Genomic DNA, 13,583 nt, shown 5'->3' on the forward strand with positions numbered 1-13,583 from the left:
GCATGCCATTACTAAATTCCCACAGAAAAGCTGCCACAAGGAAAATGCCTGTGTACTTTGCCACTGTACAGCTTTGTGAAAATTTCCCCTGTTAGCTTCAGAAAAGGCTTTCTTTAAACACATCGCCATCATACACACACTCACTGGCTTGTTATTGAGCTCCCACTTCTCCTAATTTGTGAAAGCATTATGGAAGCTAACCCTGTTTCAGGAGAGGAAGTCCCATTAGTTAGTACAATTCTATTTCTATAAGAGCACTATAATCAAATTGCATTATTATACGATACTCAGCCTGTATTGTATTTATAAATGATCTAGGTTATCTTATTAACAATGCATCCCTTAAAATTCACAGCAGATTTTTGGTAATCCAGAAGGCTTCTCCTCCTCTTCTTTAGAACACTCTTAGGGGCTCATTTTCAAAACTAAAAAAAAGGTCCAAAAATATCATGGGACGACAGATGATAAGGCTATTTACAAACTATTATGGCTTATATTTGTCTACACAATCACTCAAAATGTGCATCAAACCAAGTAGACTGTAACAATACTCTGTTCCTGCCTGCTATGTTATGTATAAACATCTATTGGTTCCAAAAGAAAAACACACTGAGTATAAAATGACTAGAAAAAGGCAGTTTTCGAATCAAAAAGATAGATGTTTTCAGGTTCAAAAATGACTACGTTTGCCACTTGATTTTTGGACAATTTTGATGAAACATCCAAAATCGGACTTAGATGTTTTATTGAAAATGCCCGTTCTAGTAAGACAGATTTATGTTGAGTGACCTGAAAAAGAAAATGCACTGTGCAGTGTTTTTCACTAGCAGCGGACGAACAGACTAGTGGTTAGAGCAGTGAGCTGAGATCAGGGCAAACTAGGGTTAATGAGGAGCGAATGGGCAGAATCTTTCCAATAACACTCTAAATAGAAGACCAGAAATGTTGAACATTGGGCAAGAATAGATCATGAACATTAGATCACCAAGATGAGAATTACAATGCCAACATAAGGCAGTAGAGCTGAATTTGACCTGATAAAGTCTACTAGGAGTCCAACCAGCTTATAATCGAAAGTAATCGCCGGCTATTTCCCGACATAAATCAGGATATGGCCGGCGATTTCGCAAAAGCGGCGAAAAGCATATATTCGAAAGCTACATTTGTGATAGCTTTGCCGCTTTCCCTTTGCCTCGCCGGCGAAAGTTCAAAGGGGCGTGTTGGCGGTGAAGCGAAGGCGGGACATGGGCAGGCTTGGGCGTGGCTACCAGATGGCTGGCTTTCGCGGATAATGGAAAAATAAAACCCGGCGATAAGCAGTATTTCGCCGGGTTTACTTGGTCCTTTTATTTTCACGACCAAGCCTCAAAATGGTGCCCCAACTGACCAGATGACCACGGAGGGAATGGGGGATGACCTCCCCTTACTCCCCCAGTGGTCGCCAACCCCCTCCCACACTAAAATTATTAAAATACAAACCTTTTTTGCCAGCCTGTATGCCAGCCTCAAATGTCATACCCAGCACCCAGACAGCAGTATGCAGGTCCCTGGAACAGTTGTTGTTGGTTGCAGTGGACTGCAGAAAGGCAGAGCCAGGCCCATCCCCCCCCCCCTACCTGTTCCACTTGTGGTGGGTAATGTTGAGCCCTCCCAAACCCCCCAAAACTCACTGTACCCACATGTAGGTGCCCCCCTTCAGCCCTTAGGGCTAGGGTAATGGTGCACACTTGTGGGCAGTGGGTTTTGGGGGGGATTTGGGGGACTCAGCACACAAGGGAAGGGTGCTATGCACCTGGAAGCTAATTTGGTTGTTTATAAACGATGTTTGAAGTGCCCCCTAGGGTGCCCGGTTGGTGTCCTGGCATGTGAGGGGGACCATTGCACTACAAATGCTGGCTCCTCCCACGGCCAAATGCCTTGGATTTCGCCGGGTTTGAGATCACCGGCAGTTTTTTCCATTATTGCGGAAAAACAAAAGTGGCGATCTCAAACCCGGCGAAATCCAAGGCATTTTGCCGGCCCACACCGTATTATCGAAAAAAAAGATGGCCGGCCATCTTTTTTGAAAATACGGTTCCGGCCAGCTGTTGCGCCGCCGCCAAAATAGATCACGGGCGACCTATTTCGCTGGCGACGTTCGATTATTCCCCTCCAAAATGCTTTGTGACTTAAAAAATACAATGATTGGGACAGGCTTGAGAAAGCAGTAGGATGGATGGTATAACTGAAAAAAGGTTTTCTAGTCTTCATCAGTGCCTGACCACAATAAAACTGATGACCTTAAGGTTTTGGTGTAAGAGGAGAGAGGGTAAGATTTGGATCTTAAATTTTATAGAACAAAGAAGTAGTATGACCTCATTGAATCAGTACTAAGTTTCAAATTTTGGAAAAATCAGACATCACAATAGTATAAGGGCTCTGTTTACTAAGGCACACTAGGTTTTTATTGTCGCTAAAATTTAGTGCATGCTAATGCTAGAGAAACCCATATATTCCTATGGGTGTGTCTAGCATTAGCTCGCGCTAAAAACGATAGCACACCTACAGTGCGGCTTAAAAAACAGGGCCCTAAGTGTTGGTTTTCTAAAGGAATTGTAGAGAATGATGTAGTTGATATCAATGAAAAAATTCTAAGGGAGGTAAGGAGAATTTCTCAGAAAGCTGAGAAAAGGACAATAAGATACTTGCCTGAAAAACATGAGACAAACAAGTGATGCTTCTGCAGAATCAAGATGGCCAAAAAATGGGTTGATTGTCTTTTAAAATGTTTGAATTAAACCAAAGCAGGGTATTTGCAAAGAAAGTGCCTGTTTTTGAGAGTAAAGAAACAAGGAAGCTTAGAGAATCGATGGTGGAGTGAATGAATTCTGATTGATGAGAAAGTTTATTTTTAGGAGTATAAGGAGTACAAGTTAAGAGGAATGGGACATAAATGTCCATTTTAAGCCATGTAGGAGGTTCCTGAGAAGTAGAAAGCATGGACATCCAATGGGTACCATATCTTAATAATACAGCCACATGATAGAGATAAAAATCTGGAAAATCAATACCTCCGTCAACTTTAGAAGCTTTAAAACAATACAGGAACGTAAGACCTTTGAAGTCAGAATGATTGAATATTTTGACACCCAACAGACAGGACTTTACAAGGATCTGGGTTTTCTAGCCCATTATAAACCATAAAGTTGTATTTCTCTGTTTATCACCCTCCTCTCACCTACCCACACCCATCCTGTTAGACTATCAATGAAATGCTTTGATGTCCCCATGCATACCTCCTACCCACCCCCACCCTGCTAGACTGTCATTGAAATGCTTGGATGTTTCACTTATATATACTATCAGCTCCCACATTTGCTTATTTCCGATCTGACGAAGAAGGGCAACCTTCGAAAGCTAATCAAGAAATGCATTAAGTTATGTCCAATAAAAAGGTATCATCTTATTTTCTTTTCCATGTTTTATTTTGTTTGATTTCTATTGATAACCATAAAGATTCTGAAAGCTTCTAAAGTTGACAGAGGTATTGATTTTCCAGAGTTTTAGCTCTATCATGTGGCTGTATTATTAAGATATGGTACCCATTGGATGTCCATGCTTTCTACTTCTCAGGAACCTCCTAATTGGCTTAAAATGGACATTTATGTCCCATTCCTCTTAACTTGTACTCCTTATACTCCTAAAAATAAACTTTCTCATCAATCAGAATTCATTCACTCCACCATCGATTCTCTAAGCTTTCTTGTTTCTTTACTCTCAAGAACAGGCACTTTCTTTGCAAATACCCTGCTTTGGTTTAATTCAAACATTTTAAAAGACAATCAGCTTAAGGAGCATACTTAAGTAATTATTAACAGTAGGCATTATGGTCATTTTTATAGCCGCCACATGACCCCACCATGAAATAGCAAGAGGGGACCAATGATTAAGCAATTTATCAAGTTTGATTTTAATAAGATCCATGTTAAGTGTCATAAGTTGATCACTGTCTTTATGGAACAAAATTCCCAAATATTTTAGGAGACCATGTAAAATTAAATGACCCAATATCAGACAGTAGTAGTATTATCGTTTAAAGGCATTACTTCAGATTTGTTCCAATTAATGCGATAACCAACTGAGGCAGAAAATTGTGAATCCAATTTCAACAGAGCAGGAATTGAAATAAGAAGGTGAGTGAGAAAAATAAGTAGGTCATCAGCATAAACCTGGGGGAGGAGAATGAGAACTGAGGCTGTATGCCACAGAGTTAGGGAAAGAGAATTGCAGAGAGAGAGAGAGAGAGAAAGCTAGGGTAGGAAGAGATTGTGTCTTGCAGGGTGAGTAGGGAGAGGGAGAACAGAAGATCAGAAAAAGGTTGGGACAGAGGGAGAAAGAACTAAGGGACAAAGAAAGCTGGGAGTTGAACCTGTCAGGGAGGGGGAATCAAGCTTAGGAAGGGGTTCAAGCTAAGTTGAGGGGAGGGAGCTGGGTGCTTTAAAATGGAATTCTGTACAACATGTACAAATAAAGTATGCCAAAGTTTATAGAATTTTAAAATAAAATATTGTGGATGAAGTTTTAAACCTTTGTGTGGAATTCCTCCTCAGTCTCCCATAGGCCATATGGACTATCAGTACCAGTAGTGGGAACCATCCTTTTTGCCCAAGGTCATTGCCATTCCTGAGCCATATGTACTACTACTACTTAGCATTTCTATTGCATGTTGGATGTCCAGTCTTGTCCAATCCACTTCCAGCTATCATCCATCTTTTTTTTTAAGTCATCGTTTCCTCACTCCAACTCTTCCAAACATCACTGTTTTCATCAGCCTCTCATCTTCCATTATACAGATGTGTCCAAACATCACCAGTTTCCTTGCATTGATCACGTCCACAACCATTACTTTCTTGTTTAAATCCTCTATTGCTCACCCTATCCCTCCAATGTATTCTTCTTATTTTCCTGTAGCACTTTATTTCAAACATGTTCAACTTCACAGTGTCCATCTTTTTTTTTTTAAGTCCAAGACGTGTGTATAGCAATAGACTTCCAGTACTCACAGTTTGGTTATTGTGGTAATGTTCTTACTCTTCTATATCATGGTCAGGCTCATGAAAGTATTATTTTCTATTCTGATCCTCCTTCATATTTCCTTGCTACAGTTGTCATCTTTGGTATCATGCTTCTCAGATATACAAATTGGTCTATAAATTCCAACATCTCACCTTCTATGATTACCTGCCCCTAATCATCATTACTCAGCACCATCATTTTAGTCTTATTCCTGTTGATTATAAGTTCTGAGTGTTTGCTAGCCTGTCATATTTCTTTCCATTGCATTTACAAATGGGCCACCCCTTCTACCAAAGATCTATATTGTCTGCAGATCACAGTCCTTAATGTGCCGTTCCTGTATCACCTCACCTCCATGCTCTTACAGTTCCATTTTTTTTCCATAACCTTCTCATAACTGTCACAAATAACAGTGGGGACATTAGATCTCCTTATCTACTGCCTATTGTTGCTCTTATCTATGTACTCAATCCTTGCTTTGACTTTACAACCATCTCTGACATTTTGTACAAATTTCTTGTTGCCATGACAAGTTTCTCCAGTGTTTCCGTAGGGGTCATTGAGCCCCACAGTGTATGTCATACCAAATCAGATGCCTTCTTGATGTCAGTAAAGCAATAGTAGAGGTTTTTGTGGCTTGTTAAGCATTTCTTTATCAGACAAAGTGACAATATCTGCTGAATAGTACTTAAAATTAGTATGGCTTGAAAATATGATTGCAAAACCTCACAAAAATTCCTTGGTGATAGAGATGGCAAAATACATTGGTAATAAAGGGGTTTATAGGAGGAGAGGGTCTTAAAAATATGGCCAATAAAATTACATTTTACCAATTCAATCTACAAATTTCCATTCAAGTTATGGCCAAAGGGAAATCACAAAAATGAGAACACCTTGTGAACTATTGGGGATGGAGTCGTGAGAGTAAACTATTCCTTAGCTCAGAACAGGTCAACAACTGGATAGGATTTGGTGTGGTATTCCTACTCCATATATCTTTTTGGTTTGACGCCCTGTTTTAAACGTTTTTGTGCTCAGTGCATCCTTCTTGTAGGGCCATTTTCAAAAAAAAAAAAAAAGGTTCATCACAAAAACAAGCCATTGTGATGTCTGAAGGCCAGCAGTCTTACTAGACGGACCACACAGACATCCCAGCAGAACAGTAGGATAGCTTAGGAGGCACTGCTGTGAACTTCACATAAAAGGTCCCAGATACACATCACATCATAACCCCCTTATGTTGTACGATGAGTCTTCCAGGAATAGCAAACAATGTAGTGTACTCAACTGTACACCACTACAATAGCCCTTATGCCTGTAAGTGTCACCTATATGTGGGTTCAGTAGGTATTTTGTGGGTTTTGGGGTGCTCATACTTTCCACCAAAAGTGTATTAGTTAGAATGGGATATGGGCCTGAGTCCCCTTACTACAGTCCATTGCACCAACCACTAGGCTACTCCAGAGACCTGCTTGCTGCTCTAAGAGGAATGGCCATTATATCTGCAGCTGTCATAGAGCCTGGTATATACTGTCACTTTCACCTCTTAGGGGAGTGGGTGGGGTCAGTGTCCACCAGGGGTTTAAGAGGAGTCATGCTTCTATTCATCCAGTGGTTATCTGGTCAGTTTGGACACCTTTTTGGCAATTAGGATATTTTTGGGTAGACCTATTTTAATAATGACTATCTTTTGCCCTGGATGTTTTTACAATGTTCCATTATCACAAAAAAACATCCAGATCTGAAGCCCGCCCTAGTCCCATCCAAAACATACCTGCAACAACCCCCTTGAGATTTACATAAACTGCATAGTTTCGAAAACAGCGATTTGGACGTTTATGCAAAAAAATGTCCATTTGCCACTTTGTGCCATTTTTTGGACATTTTTCTGTTATGAAAATGTGCCCTGTAGTCTTTCTGTGGCATTGAAATATGTCAGTTATCTCATTGCATAATTCTGGTAATGTATGCAGATTAGAGCTTGTGCTTTTTATCTGTTTTCTTGTTTTCTCATAGCTGGAAGGGCACAATATCTTCTCCAGTTTTAGTTCTACTGAATATGAGCAGGTGCTGGAAATCATACGCAAAGCCATTATCGCCACAGACCTCGCCCTGTACTTTGGAAACAGAAAGCACTTAGAGGAGCTACATCAGTCAGGAGGTCTGAATGTTAACAACCAAGCACACAGGTATGGAAAGTAGGATATCTAAAGCTGGAACCAGCAATACGTTTGAACAGAAAAATAAGCAAGCCCTGCCCTGGTTACTTGAAAGATGTTGGCTTGCTGTATCAACAAAACAGAAGTGAATGGACAGAAGTGAGTGGAGGCAATTGATAGAGATGAACAAAGGTTAAAACATTAAAAGAATGTGTATTTTATTCAAAATAATGCCTTGACTATTTGCATGCTTAGCTGCAAGCTGGTGGAATAAATTACCACAAAATATAAGTACTGAAATTAGCTATTTTAATTTTCGTAAAATGTTAAAAACTTGGTTGTTCTGTAAATTGACAAGCTATTAATTTTAGTACTGAATATTTATCAACTTTTGAAAATATGTTGATCTAAATGTAAACCGCTTTTGTTGTACCACAGGAAGGCGGTATATCAAATCCATGACCCTTACCCTTACCCTTTATTGTATGCCCCTCTGATCTAACTTTTTTTTTACCTGAGTGGCCTATAAATGGTGTCTGTAATATAATATATAATAGTGGGCATTTATTACATTGTGATATCATTTTGTAAGGTATTCTGTTCAGTAATTTAGGATTTTGGTTTTAGGGACAAATGACTGGGACAAACAAAAAATGTAGCGTTTTCATAGCACAATCTAATATTGATGGTAAATAGGGAATGCATGTGGAACATAGCTCACTGAGGGGCCCTTTTCCAAAGGCATGTTGGCACCTTCTCGCATCCAACGTACGTCAAATTGGCATTACCATCCAGCTACCACGTGCCCTGGGCGGTAATTCCATTTTTGGTGCACACACAAAATACGCAGTAGAAAATATTTTCTATTTTCTACCGCGGGGCCCTTACCTGGCGGTAATTGGCAGTTGGCACGCACTGCATGCCTACTGCCTGGTTAGCACGTGAGACCTTACCGCTAAGTCAGTGGGTGGCGTTAAAAGTCTCAGGCCAAAAATGGACGCGCGCTGGCTTTTCATTTTGCTGCACGTCCGTTTTTCGACACATTAAAAAATCCCCTTTTTTTCCCAGGCACACTCAGGAAATAGACCAGCATGTGTCCAAAAAACACACCTAAACCAGCGCAGGCTACTTTTGAGTGCGCCATAATAAAAGAGCCCCTGCATTATTTCTAATCCTTCCTTGTGTATATAACTGCATTGTCTCTGTGCATATATTTAGTTTAGAGGAGAGGGGTGGCAGTTTTGGAGGAAGTGAGGTAAGTCCGGTAGTCTTGGGGGTGTGCGGGTAGTTAATTTGAGGGGCTGGGGTAGTTGGGGGTGATGTGGTAATTGCAGTAATTAGGAGGGGAGGATAGTTGTGGAGGGGAGGGGGAGTGGTAATCGGCATTTTGAAAGGAGCAATTCCCTCCCTGCATTTGTTGCCGAAAGGGACTAGGATTTTATTCAAATTTGCATGTATTTTATTTAAAATTTTAACTGGAGACTTTTTGAGTTATCTAATAGCGCAAGAGAAATTTAGATGACATAGATCATATTATTCTTCCCCTTTTGCAGTTCTGCTTCCCAAAAGAATAAATAGATTTGGTTTATTTCAGCAATTGATGATGTTTCAGGCTCCAAAGATTTGGAATTCTTTGGCTTTAAAATAAGAAGATCTGAATAGTGTTAGTTTTCCGAAGTCTTTGAAGGCTATTCTTTTTGGAAAATATGTCAGTTAATTTTTCTTTTTCTTGTTTGAGATGGTATAATTGTAATTCCCGAGGTTTGTCTCAGTTTTTAGTTCTTATCTTGTTGTAAACTGCCTAGAACTTATGGGTCAGGTGGTCTGGAAATGTAATGTAGTGTTTCATTGTATCTCAGTTTCTACGCTGCAGAAGCTGCCATTGTTTCTTCCGTAGTAGTGAATTATACTATTTATTTTTATGGGGTGCTCATTTGTCTGGAACCCCCGGTCTGATCTCAGTGTGTTTTTCACTGGTTTTTCCCACATGCCAAATTTGATCTCGGTCTGTTAACTTTTTTCAGTGTTATTTTGCCCCCAGACAAACATTATTGACTCCTTATGTATTAATTCTTTCCATTGGATTGGAAAGAATAAAAAGTGAAATTGGGTCACCTAGATGTTCCTTTCTTATATCTCAGGGTTATAAATAACACGGGAATATCTCTATCCCTGTAATGCTTGCCCTCTTTCCTTTTATTTGTGGGCGTCCTTTTTCTCCTTTTTTTAAGTTTGTGAACTACTTTGACCTCACTAATGTAAAGGTGGTATATCAAGTAGAGAAATAAACATAAATTAACCACATTTCACATACCATCTTGGAATATGGATAGTAACAGGGGCGTAGCTACGTGGGACCATGGGGGCATGGGCCCCCCAGATTTGGCCCTGGCCCCCCTTTCCACCACTGCCACCTGTGCTGGCGAGGGTCCCCAAACCCCGCCAGCCAAAGTCCTCTTCAGTGCCGCTCTCCGGGCCAGCACGTTGCTGCAGCTGATCTAGATGGAAGGATTCTGTTTCTGTGTGAGTCGTCCTGACGTCCCTATGTGCACGTAGGAACGTGCAGGACATCAATCCTTCCATCCAGATCAGCTGCAGCAACGCGCCGGCCCGGAGACCGGCGCTGAAGAGGACTTCGCTGGCGGGGGTTGGGGAACCCCCAACACAGGTACCTGGCGGTGGGGGAGGGTTGGTGGCGGTGGGAAGGGGGGGGTCAAAAGGGGAGAGGCACCGGGGGATGGTCAAAAGTGGTGGGGGGGTTGGTGGTGCTGGGGGGGGGGTTAAAATGTGCCCCCTCACCTCGGGCTCTGGACCCCCCTCCCACCGAAGTCTGGCTACGTCCCTGAATAGTAATAGTTGAGGTGGTCCCAGTGAAGCACGTTGGATTAGATGCATTATTGTGCACCCCAGCTGAAGTGCTGGGGTGCATAGTTCATTTACAGGGTGTCTGGAAACCACACAGGAGAAGTGTTTTACTTCCAAATAAGATGCAAAGCATTGCCTCACATGGCTTTTCATCTGTAAAGCTGGTCATATGAAATCCGTGGAGCAATTCCTGAACTTCTTGAAGCAAGTATTCAACTTATTTATCAACCAACTGGATTTCATCTTATGCAAGAGTACATAGCTATATGTACTAAGAGAAATGGTTTTACATGCAAGATAATGATATGTGCATGCTTGTTGTATGTGTATCTATTGTGATATAATGAAAGGCATTTTGGAAAGGACACCTAACTCAGAATATAGGTCAGTAGGTGATTGGTAGTGCTACTATTTTAGAATCTCCCATGTATTTCTCCTATGTAGTCTGCTCTAAAATACATGAGAAATGAATATCCATGTGCTGGTTATGTGCGGCATGAACATCCATTTTACAAACAGAAATGTCCAAACTCTGAACAAGGCAAAACAAGGGATATGGACATCATTGTGGCAGTATAGGATGGTCCAGGTTATAAAGAGGGGCATAATCGAACGGGGCGCCCAAGTTTTCCTGAGGACATCCTCGCAGGACATCCTGGCGAAGGGGCGGGGAAACCCGTATTATCGAAAGGGGCGGCCATCTTTCGTTTCGATAATACAGTCGGGGATGCCCAAATCTCAACATTTAGGTTGGGCACACTAGGGGGCACTGCAGTGGACTTCATAAATTGCTTCCAGGTGCATAGCTCCCTTACCTTGTGTGCTGAGCCCCCCCCCCCCCCCAAAACCCACTACCCACAACTGTACAACACTACCAAAGCCCTAAGGGGTGAAGGGAGGCACCTATATGTGGGTACAGTGGGTTTCTGGTGGGTTTTGAAGGGCTCACATTTACCACCACAAGTGTAACAGGTAGAGGGGGGATAGGCCTGGATCCGCCTGCCTGAAGTGCACTGTACCCACTAAAACTGCTCCAGGGACCTGCATACTGCTGTCAGGGAGCTGGGTATGACATTTGAGGCTGGCAAAAAATATTTTTAAAGTTTTTTTTTTTTTTGGTGGGAGGGGGTTAGTGACCACTGGGGGAGTAAGGGGAGGCCATCCCAGATTCCCTCTGGTGGTCATCTGGTCAGTTCGGGCACCTTTTTGAGGCTTGGTCGCAAGAAAAAATGGACCATGTTAAGCACGCCCCAGTCCCACCTTCGCTATGCTTCCAACACACCCCTGGGAACTTTGGTCGTCCTCGCAACGGAAAGCAGTTGAGGGCACCCAAAATCGGCTTTTGATTTTGCCGATTTGGGCGACCCTGGGAGAAAGACGCCCATCTCCTGATTTGTGTCGAAAGATGGGCACCCTTCTCTTTCGAAAATGAGCCCAAGAGTGACCACATAGATGTCCACGTAGAGGAGAAGCCTAATGGTTAGAGCAGCAGGCTGAGAACCAGATCCCATTGCAGCCCCTTGTGATCTCTTAACCCTCCATTGCCTCAAGTACAAACTTAGATTATGAGCTCTCCAGGGACAGAAAAATACTAACTGTAACTCAATGTACATTGCATTGATACCTTGCAGATGGTATATAAAGGATTACAATAAAAAGCTTTAGTACCATAAACATTCATAGTTCCCAAAGCTGTTGCAGAATCCAATATCCCTTGCCATTTTCACATTCAGGGTGGACAGCAACCACTGGGGGGTAAAGGAGGTGTCTTTGGACATAGACATCCCTTCCCCTCTGAAATCATAGTTGGATGACCATAATTTTGCCCCTCCCTAGTCCTGCTCAAAACATGCCCTGAACATGCCCCCTTGCCATAAGGACATACTTCAGTTTTAGACATCTGTATCCTGATTTTATACAATCAGGATTTGGACGTCCATGTAATATGGATGTCTAAATGCCAGTTTTCAGACATCTAAAACACAAATAGAGCTTCTAAAATAAGGGACATGAGCACATGCATGCTTGTTTAATATGTATTTGGTTTGACATAATGGTACTTGCAAGCACACGTGGTGTAAGATAATGGTATGGGCATGTTTGTTTAATGCGCACTTAGTGTGAGATAATTCTAATTAATGAATTGGGTTCACAATCTAAATAGAAGTGGTAATATTTTAAGTCCCTTTCAATTAAGAACTACTTTATTTAACATAATATTCACAATGTATTATATTTTATTGATACAACAAATCCCCTATAAAGTTACTAACAACTAATGCTGAATGCTAAGCTTACTAAAAGTACACCATAGATTTTCCACATCTCTGATAATTACACCAGAACATTACCAATTATATTCATATTCGGCCAGTCAGGAAAAATGTCCACTGTGAGCTTACATTTCAACAGTTCACTATAACCATGCCTACTGCTGAAGCTCATTGGAAAAGAGATGGATGAGGGGAGATATGATTGAGGTCTACAAAATCATGAGTGGTGTAGAGCAAATAGATTTTTTACTCGTTCCAAAAGTACAAAGACTAGGAGACACTCGAGGAAGTTACATGGAAATACTTTTAAAAGGGAAATGGGACTTGATATACTGCCTTTCTGAGGTTCTTGCAACTACATTCAAAGCAGTTTACATATATTCAGGTACTTATTTTGTACCAGGGGCAATGGAGGGTTAAGTGACTTGCCCAGAGTCACAAGGAGCTGCAGTGGGAATTGAGCTCAGTTCCCAGGATCAAAGTCCACTGCACTAACCACTAGGCCACTCCTTCACAATAAGAAGAAATATTTTTTCACTCAGCGAATAGTTAAAACTCTGGAACTCTTTGCTGGAAGATGTGGTAACAGCGGTTAGTGTATCTGGCTTTAAAAAAAGGTTTGGACAAATTCCTGGAGGAAAAGTCCATAGTCTGCTATTGAGACAGACATGTGAAGCAACTGTTTGCACTGGGATTTGTAGTATGGAGTGTTTGCCATTATTTGGGTTTCTGCCAGGTACTTGTGACCTGACTTGGCAACTGTTTGGAAAACAGGATACTGGGCTAGATGGACCATTGGTACTGTTATTTTCTTATGTATTATTACAAACTAGTAAAAAAAGGCCCGTTTCTGACACAAATGAAACGGGCGCTAGCAAGGTTTTCCTCGGAGTGTGTATGTTTGGGAGAGTGTATGTGAGAATGACTGTGTGAGAGTCAGAGTGAAAGTGTGAGTGTGTGTGTGTGAGAGAGAGAGTGAGTCTGGGTGTGAGTGTGTTTGTGAGAGTGTGTGTGTGAGAATGAGAGTGTGTGCAAGTGTGTATGTGAGACACAGTGTGAGAGTGTGTGTGTGTGTGCGAGAGAGAGAGTGTGTGTGAGACACAGATTCTCTGTGAGAGTGAGTGTATGAGACCAAGCGAGTGTGTGAGTGACTTTGTGGCACATAGAGAGTGAATGTGATACATTGTGAGACAGAGTGTGTGAGGGTGAGAGTCAGAAAGACATTGTATAT

General features: G+C 41.6%; 1 protein-coding gene across 1 annotated transcript in view; it reads left to right on the forward strand.

Moving 5' to 3' along the window:
* Positions 1-13,583, forward strand: part of PDE10A (phosphodiesterase 10A) — a 464,736-nt gene that overhangs the window by 403,845 nt on the left and 47,308 nt on the right. The window contains 1 exon segment of the mRNA XM_030198081.1: positions 7,072-7,244. Within this exon segment, the coding sequence (XP_030053941.1) occupies positions 7,072-7,244 (173 nt within the window).

The sequence above is a fragment of the Microcaecilia unicolor genome, chromosome 3 (assembly GCF_901765095.1).
Source record: "Microcaecilia unicolor chromosome 3, aMicUni1.1, whole genome shotgun sequence".
In the NCBI taxonomy this organism is placed as follows: domain Eukaryota; kingdom Metazoa; phylum Chordata; class Amphibia; order Gymnophiona; family Siphonopidae; genus Microcaecilia; species Microcaecilia unicolor.